The sequence below is a fragment of the Cetorhinus maximus genome, chromosome 15 (assembly GCF_964194155.1).
Source record: "Cetorhinus maximus chromosome 15, sCetMax3.hap1.1, whole genome shotgun sequence".
Taxonomy (NCBI): domain Eukaryota; kingdom Metazoa; phylum Chordata; class Chondrichthyes; order Lamniformes; family Cetorhinidae; genus Cetorhinus; species Cetorhinus maximus.
The window spans coordinates 6,740,720-6,757,671 of NC_135893.1; the positions used below are offsets into that span (position 1 = coordinate 6,740,720).

At 41.3% G+C, this 16,952-nt stretch overlaps 1 protein-coding gene across 3 annotated transcripts in view; it reads right to left on the reverse strand.

Moving 5' to 3' along the window:
• Window positions 1-342: 342 nt before the first annotated feature.
• Window positions 343-16,952, reverse strand: part of tmem201 (transmembrane protein 201) — a 186,910-nt gene continuing 170,300 nt past the window's right edge. For all 3 annotated transcript variants that reach the window (XM_078557808.1, XM_078557809.1, XM_078557807.1), the window contains one exon: window positions 343-7,349. In XM_078557808.1, the coding sequence (XP_078413934.1) occupies window positions 7,252-7,349 (98 nt within the window). In that variant the 3' untranslated portion in view covers window positions 343-7,251. The remainder of the gene's footprint in view (window positions 7,350-16,952) is intronic.

Consider the following 16,952-nt stretch of genomic DNA (forward strand, 5'->3'; position numbering starts at 1 on the left):
TTTTAGTACGAACCTGGCACAAAATTTGGCAACCTCAGTGTGACAGTAAAAACGGCTCCCAGGAGATGAATTCAAATATGAGGCACTGAGGTCCAAGGTTGGGGCACATTGCTGAGGCAGAGCAGAGGAAAGGAAGGGAAGGGAAGGGGAGGGGGAGGGGGAGAACTGGGCAGTTCAAAATTGTACATGATTCGCTCAAATGTTGATGTTTTTTTAGCCGGATGGTCAAAAAAATTGGGGGTGGGGGGAGGAAGGGGGTGTGCAGGTAGGAGTTCTTTTCCCCCCACCAATTATAAAAATGAATTGTAATCAGAAACCAAGTAAAACCTTCAGAAATAAAAACTTTTCACCAACCAATTTTTATTTCCTTTTTTAAAAAAAACAAAATGGCGTATAACAGCATTAACCTGCACCTCTGTTAGCGATTCCATCTTCTTCCTCTTGTACGGTCACATTTTGTATCTGCACGAGGCCAAGCATTAAAGACAGATGGAGCTCAAAAAAAAAGCTGAATCATTCTGAAATTTCAACTATCTTACTTACAAATAGAACCCCCCAATAGAACCCCCCACCCCCCGCCCGCCCCCGCCCCCACCCCCCCACACAAACAGCAGTAATACAGTGAGATGGTGAGAAAGGCTAAACATAAAATAACCCAACATATCACCATATATGCAAAAATTATGTACATTGTTCAGCTGTTGGAGCTCGGACTGAGGAGATCCTGTGAAAGATTACCATTAAAAAGATGTTTCACTGTACATATGCTGTAAACAAAACAGATAACATCATAGACCCGCTGGTAAAGTACTGTTGTGTTTTTGAATTGTTGCATAAAGAAGTTGTTTAGCCAGTTCAAAATTTGCTTTCAGCTTCATCCTGTGTGGAAAAGCAAAGAGCCAGAGCTCCTCCCCCCTCCTACCTATGCATTCATTCATTCGATTAAATTCATTAAACCAGCCTACACTGTCTGAGTGATTAGCTCCCAGGAGTGTTTTGTCACATTGTTCAGTATTTTCGTCCAGCAGCTTAGAGGGGTAGTTTGAACCACACAAAAAAAGTCCACAAACACCGAGAAATATCAAGAGTATTTTACAAGCAGCTTTGCTTTGCAAAAAGGCACTGAAATGAGAAAAATAATCCTTGCGTAATTAGGTCCAGAAGGGAAAGAAATGAAAGCTGTAGTATTAAAGCAACAGCATCTGAATGAAGATTTCACAATAGATATAAAATGATTAATGACTTTGTTAACTATTATGTGATGTTAGAATGCGTTAAAAACCTCCCCTTAAAGTGGCCTGGGGGAAGGGAAGCATCAGATTCTATCACCGCTCAACCAAAGCAAAAGTGGGATTGACATCAGCCAACAATCAAATGCAAGGCATATACCGCAATGTCTGCAGCTTTCCTACGATGCATTTTGCCTAAGGCAAGAGCTCAATTCATTCTAAGCTAACCGTTCTTTGAGCTTTAATTTATTGGATCTCTCTCGCCCTGGCATTGCCCACTATTGATTGCCCTGGACTGCTGCTGCCTGATCCCCAGCTAATTGCTTATTCACAAGCTATCTGCTATCTCAGAGTATGTCACTGTGAAGCAGTTTCTGCTTTGCAGGGTAACTTGAGATCTGGGTCCTGGGATTAGGGAGAAGCATGGGTACAGGGCTCCTCGAAGGAGGCAATCTCACGGCACGTTCACACATTCGTTTTAGTCTTGCAGTTTCGGAACAGAGTCAAGATCGCCAGATCCAACCCTCAGCATCTAGCAGTTTCAGATCTGAACCGCTCATCACAGTGTAAGCAGAGTCTTCTGCAGTTCAATTCTCAAAGTTCTGCAGCACCAAGAAAATACTAAACACCAAAAAAAAAAATCTTTCAAGAAAACAATGTTATGTAGTGACATCATAACCAAAGGAATCCCAAACACTCAGATCAGATTCTGGAGGTGCCTGTGTGAATGGGGACACGAGGCTAAAGTGAGCCACAGAGTGACTTACTCCAAGTCCTGTGGTTGGAGTGCGAATGTAATCTCTTACTAGTTGTATTTGACAGTGCAACATCAGAGCAGTGTTGATCTAAAAAGTGACAAGGGGGGGGCTGTTGAATATCATGAGCACTTCCTAAAACTTACTTGTGACTTGATTTAAATATTTAGTGTGCGAACCTCCCCACCTTATGAGTTTAAAATGTAACATCTGGGAGGGATGTTCTCTGAATGCTCGGAGCCTGGCGGCAAGCTCATGGTTCAGCAGGAGGATTGTACTCAGAGAAAGGTACACGAGATGACTGAATCCACGGTAGCACCTATCAATCTCGGATTGGTCTCTATAGTATAACTGCATCCTCAGGATCTAAGCACTGGAATTGCGGCCCTCTTTTGCCAATCTATTTGTTGGAGTTTCTAGCTGTCCCTGTCTTGGTTTGTATTCAACTTGCTATTTCTCTTTAATCATCCCGTACTGATCCCCTTCTGATCCTGTAAAGCAGTCAGTGATGATGAGTCGCTGATGACTTCACCTTGTTCATCTGTGCCATTTCTCCCACAATGAGTGTTCTCATCAAAGTCTGTTCCAAGCCACTGCTGATTTTGAAGGTCCTTGTCCCATGGCTTCTCACCACTTTGTTCTACACTGACTCCTGTGGTCCCTCGATTGATACCTTCATCCTGTGGCTTCTTATAGTTGGATGGAATGATCTCATCATTCCGTCTCATGGATGGCAATGATCTTTCCATTCTTCGCCACTGTGCAGCCTTTCATTAGTCATCTTGTTCTTGACTTTTATCTTCATGTTGATGACCTCATGCAGATTAACTTTACAGTTGACTACAAATCCAATGTGAATTAATCTTGCCAGGTGCACAACTTTTAGCAAGGATGTCAAGGCCATGGATAAGATACAGCAGAGATTTAATAAGATGACCACAAGCATGAGAGGCTCCAAGTATGATGAGAGACTGAAGAAATTGGAGCTCTTTTCAATGGAGCGAAGAAGTTAAGAGACTAATAGTGGTGTGCAAAATTGAGGGTTGCAGGTAAATTGAGAAAAACTATTGCACAGTTGGAGAGAGAATATCTGCAGGACATAAATTTTAAATTACCACCAAAGGGAAGGTTTGGAGAAAAAATACAATTTCTCTTAACACACAGAGGGTTATCAGGCTATGGAATGCTCTGCCAGAAACAGTGATGAAACTAGAATCTATAACAGCCTTTTCGAATAATTATCCAATTATTTTCAAAGAACTGGTGCAAGGATGGAAGGGGCTATAAAATTCAATGATTTGTTTCTAACAGTGCTCCAGATATGGTTGCTCTTGACCCATAGTTTATTACCTGTAGTTTTGCTCCTATTCCTTGAGTTGTTTTTGTATTTTGCCAATATTTTGGAAATGGTACCAGAATGTGTTAGGTTGCTGGCGCTATGAAATTCATCCCATTTACCTTGTGCAGTTAGGTTCCAGTGACAATACTAAAACAGCAATCTATGCATGACTGATCTTACGTACAAGCAGTTACTTGCAAGTTGCATTTGTTCAATAGCAGAATTCACCGATGACTCTTCCCCTGTTTCTTGCTGCTGGTCTCATGTAGATTTCTGTTGATCCAGAACTCCTCAGGATTGATTATTGATTTGCTGATCACTCTCATTCAGTAATTTTCCTTACACTGCTGCACAAGGCTCTGAGCTGCAGGGTTTCTGATGATCAATCTTGCTCCTTAATTAGTCATTACTACCGGCAACAAACAACAGGGGCAATCCACACTCAGTGTGGAAGATAATGATAAGAAATTAAAGGTTGCAAGAAAAGACTAGTAGCAATAACAACACGGGTATGTAGGACACATGCAACTAGAGTGGGATGATGTCAGGAAGCAACAGAATGAAAGGATAAAGCTCACATTAGTGAAGCACCACATACAAGAAACCATGGATACAGAGCCAACAATTTGAGGTTGGCAGCAGAAAACTGAAAGGATAGTGTGCGCTAGGCACGAGCGTACCAGAATTGCATAAACACCAGAAAAATTCACATGGGCAAATAGCTTAAAATGATCTGAATTTCAAACATTGGGAAAAACCCAGGAGACACATGCTGGAGGAGAACAGACTGTTCTGTTCCTTGGTGTCACTTCTAGTATCGGGAACACTGCAGTTTTTAGAAATATGACTTTTTTATGCATTCTTAAGTTCATAAATAACAGATTCTGATTCATTTCTGTACCAATTACTAATGAAAGTACAAATATAATCTGCACAGTCTTGGTCTATTTATGTACCAGTTATGTACAAAGTACCAGTTTAAGTTTTTGGATTATGGGAACTCTATTTGGTTTCTGCCCTCATTCACCAAACCCATCACTGTGTTTCATGCATCAAGAAAATCTAAGTGTTTTTAAGGAATATTTTCCATCACTTGTCCCCATCCCTCAAAATAACACTTAACCATGAACTAAACCATGTATACCACACTTAATGATGTAGCGATGCCTGAAGTGCAAAATGTAGTCATTCAGATTTGATGGTCAAAAGATGCCTTTCTTTAGTACGGGTGTTCTAAATAATAATCGCTCGACTTTCATTGACATGCTTTGGTGCTTCTCAAAACTAGTGTTGTCATTCTGTTGGGTGTGGTGCTGTTTTATTAACTGGATGTTTTTGTATGATTGGGAAATTAAATGCAACTACATGCAGTGGCCAGCAAATCAGAAATCAAGACCTGGGTTCTAGAATAGTGCCAGTGAGTTGTGTGTTGCTGGTAAAGAATATAAACCAGGTCATACTCATGCCACCGGTAATATGCAGCCAACGTCAAGTAAGTGCATCCCTTCCTAATATTCCTTATTACAAAGTTTCCCTTCGTAGTCCTCTTCCTCGTGCTTGTAAAGCTGAACATTCCTAAATCCAAAAACGAACAACTGTACATGATTTACCACCTCCTCGTGCTAGTCAGTTATCTCCCTAAAAGCACATTCAACTGGGAGTAGAATAGGGAGTTGTTAATTTATCCAACAGTTGACCTTCTATAAATTGGGACCCTACATGATGTCAAACTTTCTAATCAAAAGGGGTGGAGTGTTATCTCATAACTATAGAGGGGTGCGAATGAGGATTGAAAGGTTGCCTTTCAGATTCAGACTCCTTTTGAGAGCAGCACTGTACCATACTAATTAGTCCCACTTCCCCAGTATGGTTACTGCATCCTGATCCTTTGTAACTGCTAGAAAATAGAGCCACATTCATTGGTATCAATTGTGATTTTAAGTTGAGGGTCTGTGTGCTCTTAGTTAACATAGCTCTACCACAGTGAACCAGCCTACATTGAGGTATACCCACCCTGAGGCATTATCCTTACCTACAGCAGACAACAAAGACATCCTCTGTGATCTGGAAGCCAAAAACAGTGTTTTTGATGATAGCTACTCCCTTCCCCCACTCCACCCCTCCCCCTTCAAAAATAGTTTTATCTTTGCCTTCATTTCAAACGTTCCACTTTGTTGAGCCAACTGGTTGAAAGGAAAAAGGGAAAGGGGGAGTCCTCAGAGAATTGACTCTGCCCATTTGTTCTGCTGCAAATGTCCATTCACCCTGGTCAGTATCACTTGGCAGTAAGTTGAGCTGTAGCAGGTCAGTCTGAACCATGTAAGAATGTGCGGACGGGAATAATACAATGCTGCTTTAACCCTTTACAGTGCAGGGCTTTTTTACCTCTCCAAATAGAATTCCTGAAGACTATTTGCATCTTCCATCTTCTCACTTTAGCGAGAGTTATCGCATATACTCATGTAAAAGTTGACCCCATGATTTTTGACTTAAAGAAACCTAATTTTTCACATACCTCTTACAAAAGTTCCCCACAGTTTTTCAAGGGCTAAGGCCCAAAAGTTTCAAAACCAAAGGAGGTGCAATGTATATAATTTGTAATATTACAAAATAAATAAATATTAGATAATTAATATGAATTCTTTAACGTTGTTGGTTTTTACTTTGTTCCATTGCAACAGTCACTTTTGGATTTCACTCGAGCCCAAATCAAGCACGTATATCAACCTCTCAGAAACATTACCTGTATTAAAATCGACCCCGTGGCTTTTGGCCTAAAAAAAATTAGTCTCAAAAATTCCACCTTTGCATGAGTATATACAATAATAACCCAAACGAAAAAGTGGATCGATGGATAATTCGAATTGAAGGGAAAGGACCCATTACACTAGGGAAAGCCAGATTTATGTTGCTTTTGCAATTTGTGTGTCCTATTTCTAACAGATTTCTCATTCGTAGAAAGGCAGGATAAACAAAATGTTACTAGTCTTTTAAGTCGGTGTCACTCAAGGAGTAGGTCCAACAAACAGATTGTACGTAAAATTCAGCGATGTGCTGAGCTCAATCTGTTTTGTTTTCCCGGAGATGAAGAGGGATGGTTGTCAAAGAATTTTTTTTCTCTACAAACCTCCTGTCAACATTTTTTAGAAAATGTGTTTTTTGGTCGTGGACCTGTACCCAGCAGTCTGCGAGCTTTTAGGCTTATCACCTTCAAGTCAGCAAGTAGCTGGGAGAGCCTAGTCACAAAGGCAGTGTAGAGGTGAACATATATTAGACTGCTACAAACTGTATCATCAATGCCATCACGCATTGTCTTTTTCCTCAACTAGTAAATATGGAACAATGGCTTGATGCTAAATCTACCTCGTTTTGCTAGGCACAAGCGATAAAAAGAAAAATACATTGGCTGGAAAAAGTTCTATAAACAAAACACAGGCTCGAGCAGCCTTTAAAAATATATATATAAAAAATGAGATAAACTTAACAATGAGTCACCAATAGCCAGTTAAGTTGCATTTTCTTTGCATTCACTCAATGCAGTAGTAAGTCACACTAACGTTCTTCGTTTCTTGTGTACATGAGCACCAGTCGACACATTTTATAGAAATTCATACAATGTAGTGGAGCCTGGATCAAACTGTTTCGAAATGCAAATATATATAAATTTGCAGGTAGGGTGAGGGGGCAGGAGAGGGGGCAGATTCCGATCACCATACCTGTTGGGAGAACCAGACAAGCTGCAACCCCATTTTACTCCTCTAACTTGCCTGCACCCATCAAATCTTTGATGAGGGCAGAGGGATGAGTTATTGACGATGCAAAGGCAGTGTTCATCTGCAGCGTGAAGCTGTGTGACAAGGAGCAGTTGGCTAGACCGTCAAATCTTCAACAACGTCTTCAGAAGGTGTCCTGAATTACTGTTTTCTGATCAGTGCAGACCTTGGTAGAGGTAGGCTGAGACGAAGATCAGATTTGCAGTCAAACTTAATCCCAGAAGACTTGTCCACAGGATGTTTCCACAAAATCCTTTGATAGAGATTTTGATACAAAATAGAATATATGTAAATAGACTGAACAAGCAAAGCAAAATATTCACAATTACAGCTAACTAGTGTCGATGAATCAAGAAAATATGCACTTTTTAAACTAGATGATTTAGCGTAATACATAAAAAACACAATTTTCTGTCAATTAGACCAGTTTTGTTTATTTTTAACTGCTTGGATGCACCAAGTCCTGAGGTGATGCCCTTAAATTGCTGAAGTACATATAGCTAGTGGATTGATGCGAATACAGAGCTAAGCCCAATTAAGCTGACATGAAAAGCAGGATTTTTCAACCCTTGTGAAAGATCACCTAAGGCTTACTCATCCATTTTCAAGATCCTTTCTTCACTTGTTTTAAGATGTATGCTTTAGGTTGAAAATGAAGCCATTTTATTTTAAATGTACCACAGTATTTAGAACATTTTAAATCAATGAAACATTTTCCTTTTCGGAATTCTTGTGTTATGGGAAAATGTAATTCCATCCACCAGCAAATTCGCCTGTCTACAATTTTGCTCATTTAATGAGGGGGGACATTTTGCGATAAAAACTTGCTTAATGCTGACTGCGCTGACCTCATTTTTGATTGGAATCAACTTCTAGCAACTAAAAATACTGGCAGATTTGAAAATCTCACTGAAACTGTGCATGCAAACCTGACTATCCCAAACAGAGGGCTACAAAGAAAAACTTTAGTGACAGGGAAATCACAGAAAGTAACCACCCTAGCAAAACGCAAACTACAGTGACAAGTTCAGCTCCAGAGTCCAATCTCGGCTATTTAAGCATTTTCACCAAGTTAACCTTTACTTGCTCCAGTTATAACGGGTTTCAATTGAAAGTGCCTATGTTATCCTGCAGGGCAGAAGCAGTGAACAATCCCAGAGCACTTGCATATCCATCAAACTATCAAATTAAACACCTGGGTGTCTCGCATGAATCTTTTTGAGACACAGAGAGATTACACAGTTACAAAGCTTCTAATGTGCCGTGCTCCCTGTCAAGGTCAATGGTTGAATTTGCTTAACTGTTGAATTAACCCTTCTGTGAGCACAGTCTTCAAACATTTTCAACTTAAAGGAAACACTGTCTGCCAAAACAGTTTATTTGATTAGCATTGGGGAGGTCAACTGTGGCTTAATCCTTTCTTTAAAGAAACCATATGCTAAAGGGAAATACTCTCACGTATGCTGCAACAGAGCTACATGAGTACAAACTCACTAATAACCTACTTTGGATTGTTACAATGTCTCTCAAAGCAGGGCAGCTTTTGTCTAAAAACAGCTCTCAGTGAGTTAAAAATGCTGTAGAACATTGACAATAAAGCCCTTTTTATGGATTTTTAAAGCAGAAGTGAGATAAATGTCAAATCTTAGCTACTTCAATGCAGAACGTTTTGATAGCTGCTTGTACCTTTTCTTTATGCAACTGGATGAATGAAGGAAACCTTCAAAGAAAAATTCACTTTCTGCAGTTTACCAGGAACCTTAGGATGGACCCACTCCCACTTAAAATGTATGAAGATCAAAAATAATTGCTTGTTGAGAAAGAGAACTGCATTATTCAAATTGATTCTGAAGTTTCAGGAGGTGAACTAATGTTTATAAAAGGTACAGGACCTCAAATCTGGCTATCCAAAAACTGACGGTGTCCAAAAACTGGACATGCGACCCCTGACCCCACCCGACCCAGCTTGGGAAGGTTTGGTGGGGCTGCACGTCTTTGCACAGGTCCATCTGGAGTGGTTCTCAAGTGCTCCAGTGACCCCCAAGTGAACACGGCTTTTAAGTTGTCGCCTTACCAAAGCACCATCCAGCTTCAGTGTGGCTGCCTTATATTTATACTGGATTGCTGTCAATCTTTATTTAATTACGCCACAGGTACCGTGACATGCCTTGGGACTTTTCTCCGAAAACCGGCAAGATCCGAAATCCGGCACGGACTCAGTTCCGAGGCTGCCGGTCTTGGAGACACTCTATCTGTAATACGTTCAGTGATCACTACGGTTAGATTTGACATCTGATCTCCATTTGAGAAGGGGGGCGTGGACATTTCTAGCACTTCGGCACCAGTTTTGCCGACAGGATCTATTTTTGCCGCGAGGATGAGATTACCCTTTTCCTATACTCTGCATCTCTCCTGCAGTCAAGAACTTTGCACACATCAAAATGAATCTGCCGTGTCAAATCCTTCACAGTCTCACCCCAACCTATCCCTGCAACTCCTCCAGTCTTATGTCCCCTCCCACAGCTTCAGGCCTTACTACGTATCCCACCTCCGTTCGCAGTCTGCCAACCCCAACCATCACTGGCAGCAGATCTTTATGCTTCCTGGGCCCTACTGTCTGGAACTGTCCCCATGAGCCCTCCGCCCATCTTAAAAGCCTTCCCAAAATCCGTCTTTTTAATCGAGCTTTCAGGCACCTCTCCTCGCCTTCCCAACATGGCTCAATGTCCGTTTCTATATCACTTTTATTTGTCTTCTTCCCCCTGTGTAGTATGGCGGCGATTTCCTACATTATAGCTGCTATATAAATGCAAATTGTTGTAGAAGTCATTTGTACTTCAAAATATTGACAATGACAATTAAAGGGTCACTAACTTCTCAGAACCTCAAGTTTGGTTAACCAGACCCAAATAATCACTTGTTTCTGACCTGAAATGTAAAACTATAGACCAATCCATCGATAAGTGTATATCCGACTGTCTTAGTGGGAAAACATGAATGATTTTGTTTAAAAAAAACTGAAGCAGAACACGTACAGCTCAGTTTGTGCACTGCTATTCGAGGTAAGCTGGCGCGCAGATTAGCTTTAACCACCTAATTTAAAGAATCTTTGCATCACTATCTTTCTAAGCTAACAAGAAAGCTGCAAATCATCACTTAGCACTGAGCAGAGGATCCCCTTATGATCTGATAACATTCGATGAAATGAATCACCAAGTGAGGCCACATTTCTGAGAACATCATATCAATAATTCATTGCAAGAAAAGAATGAATGCCGCGCTGTTCCACTATTAGTTTATTTGAGCTGTGTTTTCACTTTAGCAACTTTCGCTTTTCAAACTACAAAAAGTAGTTTTCAGCCAGATTACGCTTTGACATGAAGGAGTAGAGTGCATTCCGAGGTTTAGCTTGCAGCGGGGACATTCCTATGTTACATTTCGCTTTTCGTGTTTTAACAACTGATTGCAAGAGTCAATACGTAAATTGAATCTGAGCCCATCTCAATTTGTAACACTTCCAGCTCTGAATCACAAGGTTGTGGATCCAATGAGAAAATTAATCTAGATGTGACACTTAAAATGCGGTGCTGACTTACTGCTACACCGGTAGACGAATTGTCTTTTGGATGAGATGTTAAACCAAAGCCCTGTCTGCCATTCTCAAGTAGATGTAAAGGAACCCAACGCACTATTTCAATTCCTACTGTCCTCGCCAACATTTCTCCCTCAACCAACCCAAAGAGATTATTGAGTTATTCCTTCAATTGCTGTTTGTTGTGTGCAAAGTGACTGCTGTGTTACAAGAGCAACAGAGTGACCACACTGCAAAAATAACTGGCTGCAAAATTCCATCAGACATTCTGAAGATGTGAAACCTGCTATTGTTAGAAAGTAGAGAGAGATAGTTTAAGTAAGTTATATTTGTTTTTGTGGGTGTTAGGAAAGAGTTTTAGCTTTAAAGTTTAAGTCTGATTTGTATTTCTGTGTTTGTGTGTTAAGAAAAGGTCAAGGTGAGTTTTAGTTTCACTTTAAAAGGTGAAACCTGGGATCTAGTTTCATTTTGAGTGAAGGCAGCAGATCTAAAGCTGTTTGTATACCTGCATTTCTAATGAGATTTTTATGACTCTTGAAGAGAACGTAAAGCAAACACAAGAGTAGAAGAAAGCTGTGCTGTTGCCTAGTGACAGGGGTCCAGAGAGGGAGACCCACCCCACACACACACACAAAAAACAGCAGTTTAAGGGGAGTTGGAAGAAGGTGCCAGGACAAGCAGGACATGAAAAGGACAGATAGCAGGTTTCAAACTAAAGATGAAAGTCTCAAAAGCCAGGGGAGTGGAACAGGAAAAAGTCCCAAGAAGGGAGGACAGGAACTTGGAAAGGGTCCTGTTAAGTGAAGTTAAGTGTGAGGAGCAGGGGAAGGTTTCAAGCTTCAAGGAAGAAAAGCTGCAGGAAGCAGATTTAAAGCAAGAGGCCAGAAGGTCCAAAGAGACAGGTCTGTAACTCTGCTATAGGCGTGTGAAGCAGGTGTACTGTTGACAGCTGAGTTGGTGAGACAGAGTGCGTGCTTGACTGCACGTGGTGACCCGGGGGAGAGGACATTGGAAGGAGAGTTCAAAACCCTGGAGGTGGACCCTTGCGGAAGGCGTTTGAGAGAAAGCATCGGTTGGGAGATGATTCCAAAGCGAGTTCTTGGAGAGTGGAGATTGGAAACCCTTGTGTGAAAGACAGAGTTTAGTGAGACTGGTTGGTTCACGGTGTGACAAGCGTCTCGAGGAGGAGTTGAGGAGAGATCCATAGTATCTGTTTGGGGTGACATCTGTCACTTGGTTTCAGAGTGTGGTGTGCCTGACCACAGGTAGCCAATTGGTTTACATGAACTGTGTATTTACTGTGAACATTAAAGTGTAAGATAGTTTTTGTAACTTGTGTTATCCATACAAATCTGTAGATATCTGTAAAAGCATAACTGTCGGTGAAGGAGTATTGTAATATAGCCTATCTTTTCTTGTTAAATAAACGTTTTATTCTTTTGTAAAAGTTCATCAGCTGACTCCTGTGACTCTGTTCAGTAGCTTCTCACCACATATCTAAACAAAAAATAAAAGTTAGGATCTATCGAGCTGGGTTCCATCCTGGCATCAGGATTGCCAGTAGTAACCTTAGCTGGAGATTGTAACACTATGTAAATGCAAGTTCCCTTTTTCCTTATATAGATCTTTCTGGGCTGCAAACCTCAGGTACCATTTTTTTGGGTTAGTACAATCAATCTCTGGTTCAAAGTTATAAGTGCCCTCTGCAGCCCAATAAGGCTGATAGACCATTTTTATGCTGCACAGTAAACCACAGGACATGGGTCAGAGAACTTACAAAGAAATGTAACTGGTTTTAAGCTGGTTTGGGAATGACATGGATTCAAGGCTGAAATGAAAGAGGGACCTTTAACTTTTTTAGAGTTTGGCACATGTGTCATTTTTAAAATAGAAAGTGAGTAGTTTCCCCTGTCATCTCCATCTTTCCCCGGTTTTAAGTTTCTGTTTGCCTTATTCCACCCTTTCTCCTGAGTGTTTCGAATTTTGTAAGGCTGAGTTACATGTGTACTGGAAATGTTCTAGTGTTGTCTTCCCCCCCCGCCTCCCCAACAAGAACTCGCTCTTAATGTGAAAACCAAGATACTTAGTGTCAGCTTATTTTTCAACAATATGTGGCATGGAAACAGAGCCTTGCTTGTCATCACTTGACATCTATGTGCATTCACTTGTCAACAGGGGTCAATAGATAGTGATGGAGGGGCTGGTTTAGTCACTTCTTTCGCTCAAGGAAGGTGAGCTCAACTGCAGCAGCTCGAGTGCTGTCCCTATTGAGTATCGGCTGTAAAGTTGGGGATTTGAATCTGCAGATAAAAGCAAAAAACTGCGGATGCTGGAAATCCAAAACAAAAACAAAAATGCCTGGAAAAACTCAGCAAACTCTAGAGTCATGCGGACTCGAAACATTAACTGTGCTCCTCTCCACAGATGCTGCCAGACCTGCTGAGTTTTTCCAGGTATTTTTGTTTTTGATTTGAATCTGCACCCTTCTGCTCTTTCAGGCTTGTCACTATAATGGGCAGCGACTATATTCACTGGGTTCACTCGGGTAGCCTTTACCCCCCACTTAGATTTTGATGGCAGCTCTTCATCCCTGAAGATGCTGCCTCAACTGAAAAAAAAAGATCGGACTGAAGACAGATGTCAATTGAAAGTGCATTTTATCAAGCAGAAAGAGTTGGTACCTGTGGAGCAACAATACTCGCTTTCATGAGAAATGTAGTGGACAAAAACAGTGGCTTTTAAAATATCTTTCCCACCAACACAATTAATTTACCCTGCTGGATAACATCCACATAAGCAGTACGTTGGAGGAATATTCACATTTACTCTGAAGGCTTATAGGTCATAAAAAATTGATGCAACATTGAAAAGATTTGAGACTTGCTTCTCACATCACTAGAAAAATGTAAGGGTTGCCAACTCTCCAGGATTGTTCTGGAATCTGCAGGATTTAAAAAAAATTTTTTTATTGGTTCTCTGGATGGGAAGTGTCGCTGGCTGGGCCAGCATTTATTGCCCATCCCTAATTGCCCTGGAGAAGGTGGCGGTGAGCTGCCTTCTTGAGCTGCTGCAGTCCATGTGGTGTAGGTACACCCACACAGTGCTTTCTCTAGCGATCTGATACAATTCGGTGGCTTGCTCAGCCACCTTGGAGGGCAGGTAAGGATCAACCAAGTTGCTGCTGACCTAGAGTCGCATGTAGGCCAGACCAGGTAATGATGGCAGATTTCCTTTCCTAAAGGACATTAGTGGGCCAGATGAGGTTTTATAGTAATCTGGTGGTTTCCTGACCATTATCAATGAGAATAACATTTTATTCATGATTTTATTAACTGAATTTAAATTCCCCCAGCTGCTGTGGTGGGATATGAACTCATGTCTCCGGAGCATTAGCCTGGGCCTCTAGATTACTAGTCCAGTGACATTACCACACGCTAGGACGTCCTTAAAGGTTAATGTTCCAGACACTGCTGCAAACAAGCAGGGAGAAAAATCATAGGGTCATAATGTTTTTTTCATTGAATGCTTTCACTTATTAGACTTCAAAATATTGGAGGTTGGGAAAAAAGGTTGATTGAGTGGCCTGGGCAACTGGAGTTGGGAGGTCACAGAATGAAACCTCCAGGGATATGGCTAAGCTGAACTTGGGGCACCAGAAACAGATCACATTGGAATGACCTTGTCACAGAGGCATTGCTAATATGCAATACAAAGGACGCTTTTGCTCATTATACCTGCAACAGCACAGGTCGCACTGTTATTTAGTGCAAAAGCTTCCGCAGGCAATGAAAACGCTGGTTCATGGGTGATAAGTCAGGTGAGTAACAGATCACTCAGTATAGTAACGTCATCACATTATTCTGGCATGTGCCTCTACCATTATCCCAAAACACGTTCAGAGGTTAAATAAAAAATTGCCAGCTCATGAGCAGGAGGTCAAGAAGACAGACCATTAATTTTGCACCAGCTTCAATGTCCACCCAGCAACAAAAGCTCTGCCTGCATGAAATATATATGATGTTAATGATTTCTTTCTCCAAAATATTGATATTCTATTGGATTGGCTCTCCCAGATAGCGATTGGGGTTTCTTTTACTAGCATTTTGTTTATTAAATCTTAGTGCAGGAATGAAATGATTAGTGCTTCCATAACAAATGTTTTAATTTTTTTATAAATCTCCTCAGACCACACAATTAGGATGACAGCTATCCCTGGTTCCCCTTCGAGCTGAGAATCTGTTATGTCCACAAGTCTTGACCCCCTAGCCGCTCGTCGCTTTTAGAAAACACAAAGCATCATCCTTTCGGGCAGGTGCTTCCTAAACCAGCCACGAGCAGTGTTCAGGTCAAAAAGTCACATGCCAATGGGCAGGGAGCTCAGCCTCTTGAGCCTTGGGGGGGTGGGGGGGGGGAGAAGAAGATCCCAGGTTTTCAACAGTTTACGAAAGGGACCGTCTGTCCAAAGCCAAAAGCTGTCAGTACAGTAGTGACACCCCCACCGCCCACAACATTAGCAGAAACTGCTTGGCAAGGACCAGAAGAAAACCAACAACTGCAAAAGTCATTTGGTGGCCACGATGATACGTCAACAATGTTAAACCTCAAAATACATGAATGAAAGGCCATGGAATAAAGACCACAGAAAGGGTTTCAAACAGATCACATCACCACAATGAAGAATCTTGCCCCAAGCGTCTGACTGACTGTCTGTGCCAAACAGGAGACAGGTTTTTTTTTAAGCTATATTTTTGTTTGAAATGTTTAAAATCTGTATTATCTCAGTTTTGCATACTAAGTAGACAGGAAACAGACATAATTAAATTCCAAACATAACCTTTTTTAGTATTGTGCCCACTTTTAATAGCTTCCTAAATAAGGAGAGAAAAAAAAAATCAGAGTATTACTTAAATGGAGCACGGCTGCAGAATTCTGAGGTGCGGCAGGATCTAAGTGTTCTCATGCATGAGTCACAAAAAGTTAGTATTCAGGTACAGCATGTAATCAAGGAGGCTAATGGAATGCTATCCTTTATTACAAGAGGAATTGAACATAAAAGTAAGGATGTTGTGCTGCAATTATACAGGGCATTGTTGAGACCACTGAGTGGAATATTGAGCACAGTTTTGGTCTCCTTATTTAAGGAAGGATGTAAATGCATTGGAGACCATTCAGAGGACGTTTACTAGATTGGTACCTGGAATGAATGGGTTGTCTTATGAGGAAAGGTTAGCCAGACTGGGCTTGTTTCCACTCGAGTTTAGAAGAGTGGGGGGATAAGTATAAAAGATCCTTAATGGTCTTGACAAGGTGGATGTAGAAAGGATGTTTCCTCTTGTGGGTGAGTCTAGAACAAGGGGACACGGCTTTAGAATTAGGAGTTTCCCTTTTAGGTCAGAGATGAGGATACATTTTTTCTGAGGGTCGTGCGACCTTGGAATTCTTTCCCTCAGAAGGCAGTGGAGGTGGGGTCGTTGAATATTTTTAAGGTGGAGGTAGGTAGATTCTTGTTAGGCAAGGGAATCAAAGGTTATCGGGGTTAGATGGGAATGTGGAATTCAAAACACAAACAGATCAGCCATGATCTTATTAAAGGGCAGAGGAGGCTTGAGGGGCCGAATGGCCTACTTCCGTTCTAATTTCGTATGTAAATCTAAAAGCAATTAAAAAATCCAATGTGAAATAATTCCGCCTGTTCTCTTGAAAGCACCAATTAATTTAGAGATACAGTTCCAAAGGTTTCTATAGCTCTCCCCATTGCCCATTCTTCGTCAGTGCTCCAGCAGGCTACTCTACTATGGAAGACATCAAAGTCAAACCTGGCTTCCACACCGCTGCACTTTCCAGTTGGTGAGAGGTAGTCACTATGTCAGGAGCGAGAACACCAGCTGATTTCCTCCTCTCCCTAACCCAGCAATAATGACGGCCATTGGAATGCATCATGGATGGGATCAACTAACTCAGCAAAAGGGAACCAGGGATCTTTAATAAGGAATAGGAAACAAGAGGAGTTGGCTGTACCTTGGTGCTTTTCTCTGCCATCCAATAAAATCATGGTTGATGCAATACCTCAGCTGTACTTTTCCAATCTATCTCTCTATTCCCTCAATGAAAGATCTATCACTCTCAGTTTTTTAAAAATTCTTTCATGGGATGTGGACGTTACTGGCAAGACCAGCACTTTTGACATTTCAGAGGGCAGTTAAGAGTCAACCACATTGCTGTGGGTCTGGAGTCACATGTAGGCCAGACCAGGTAAGAATCGCA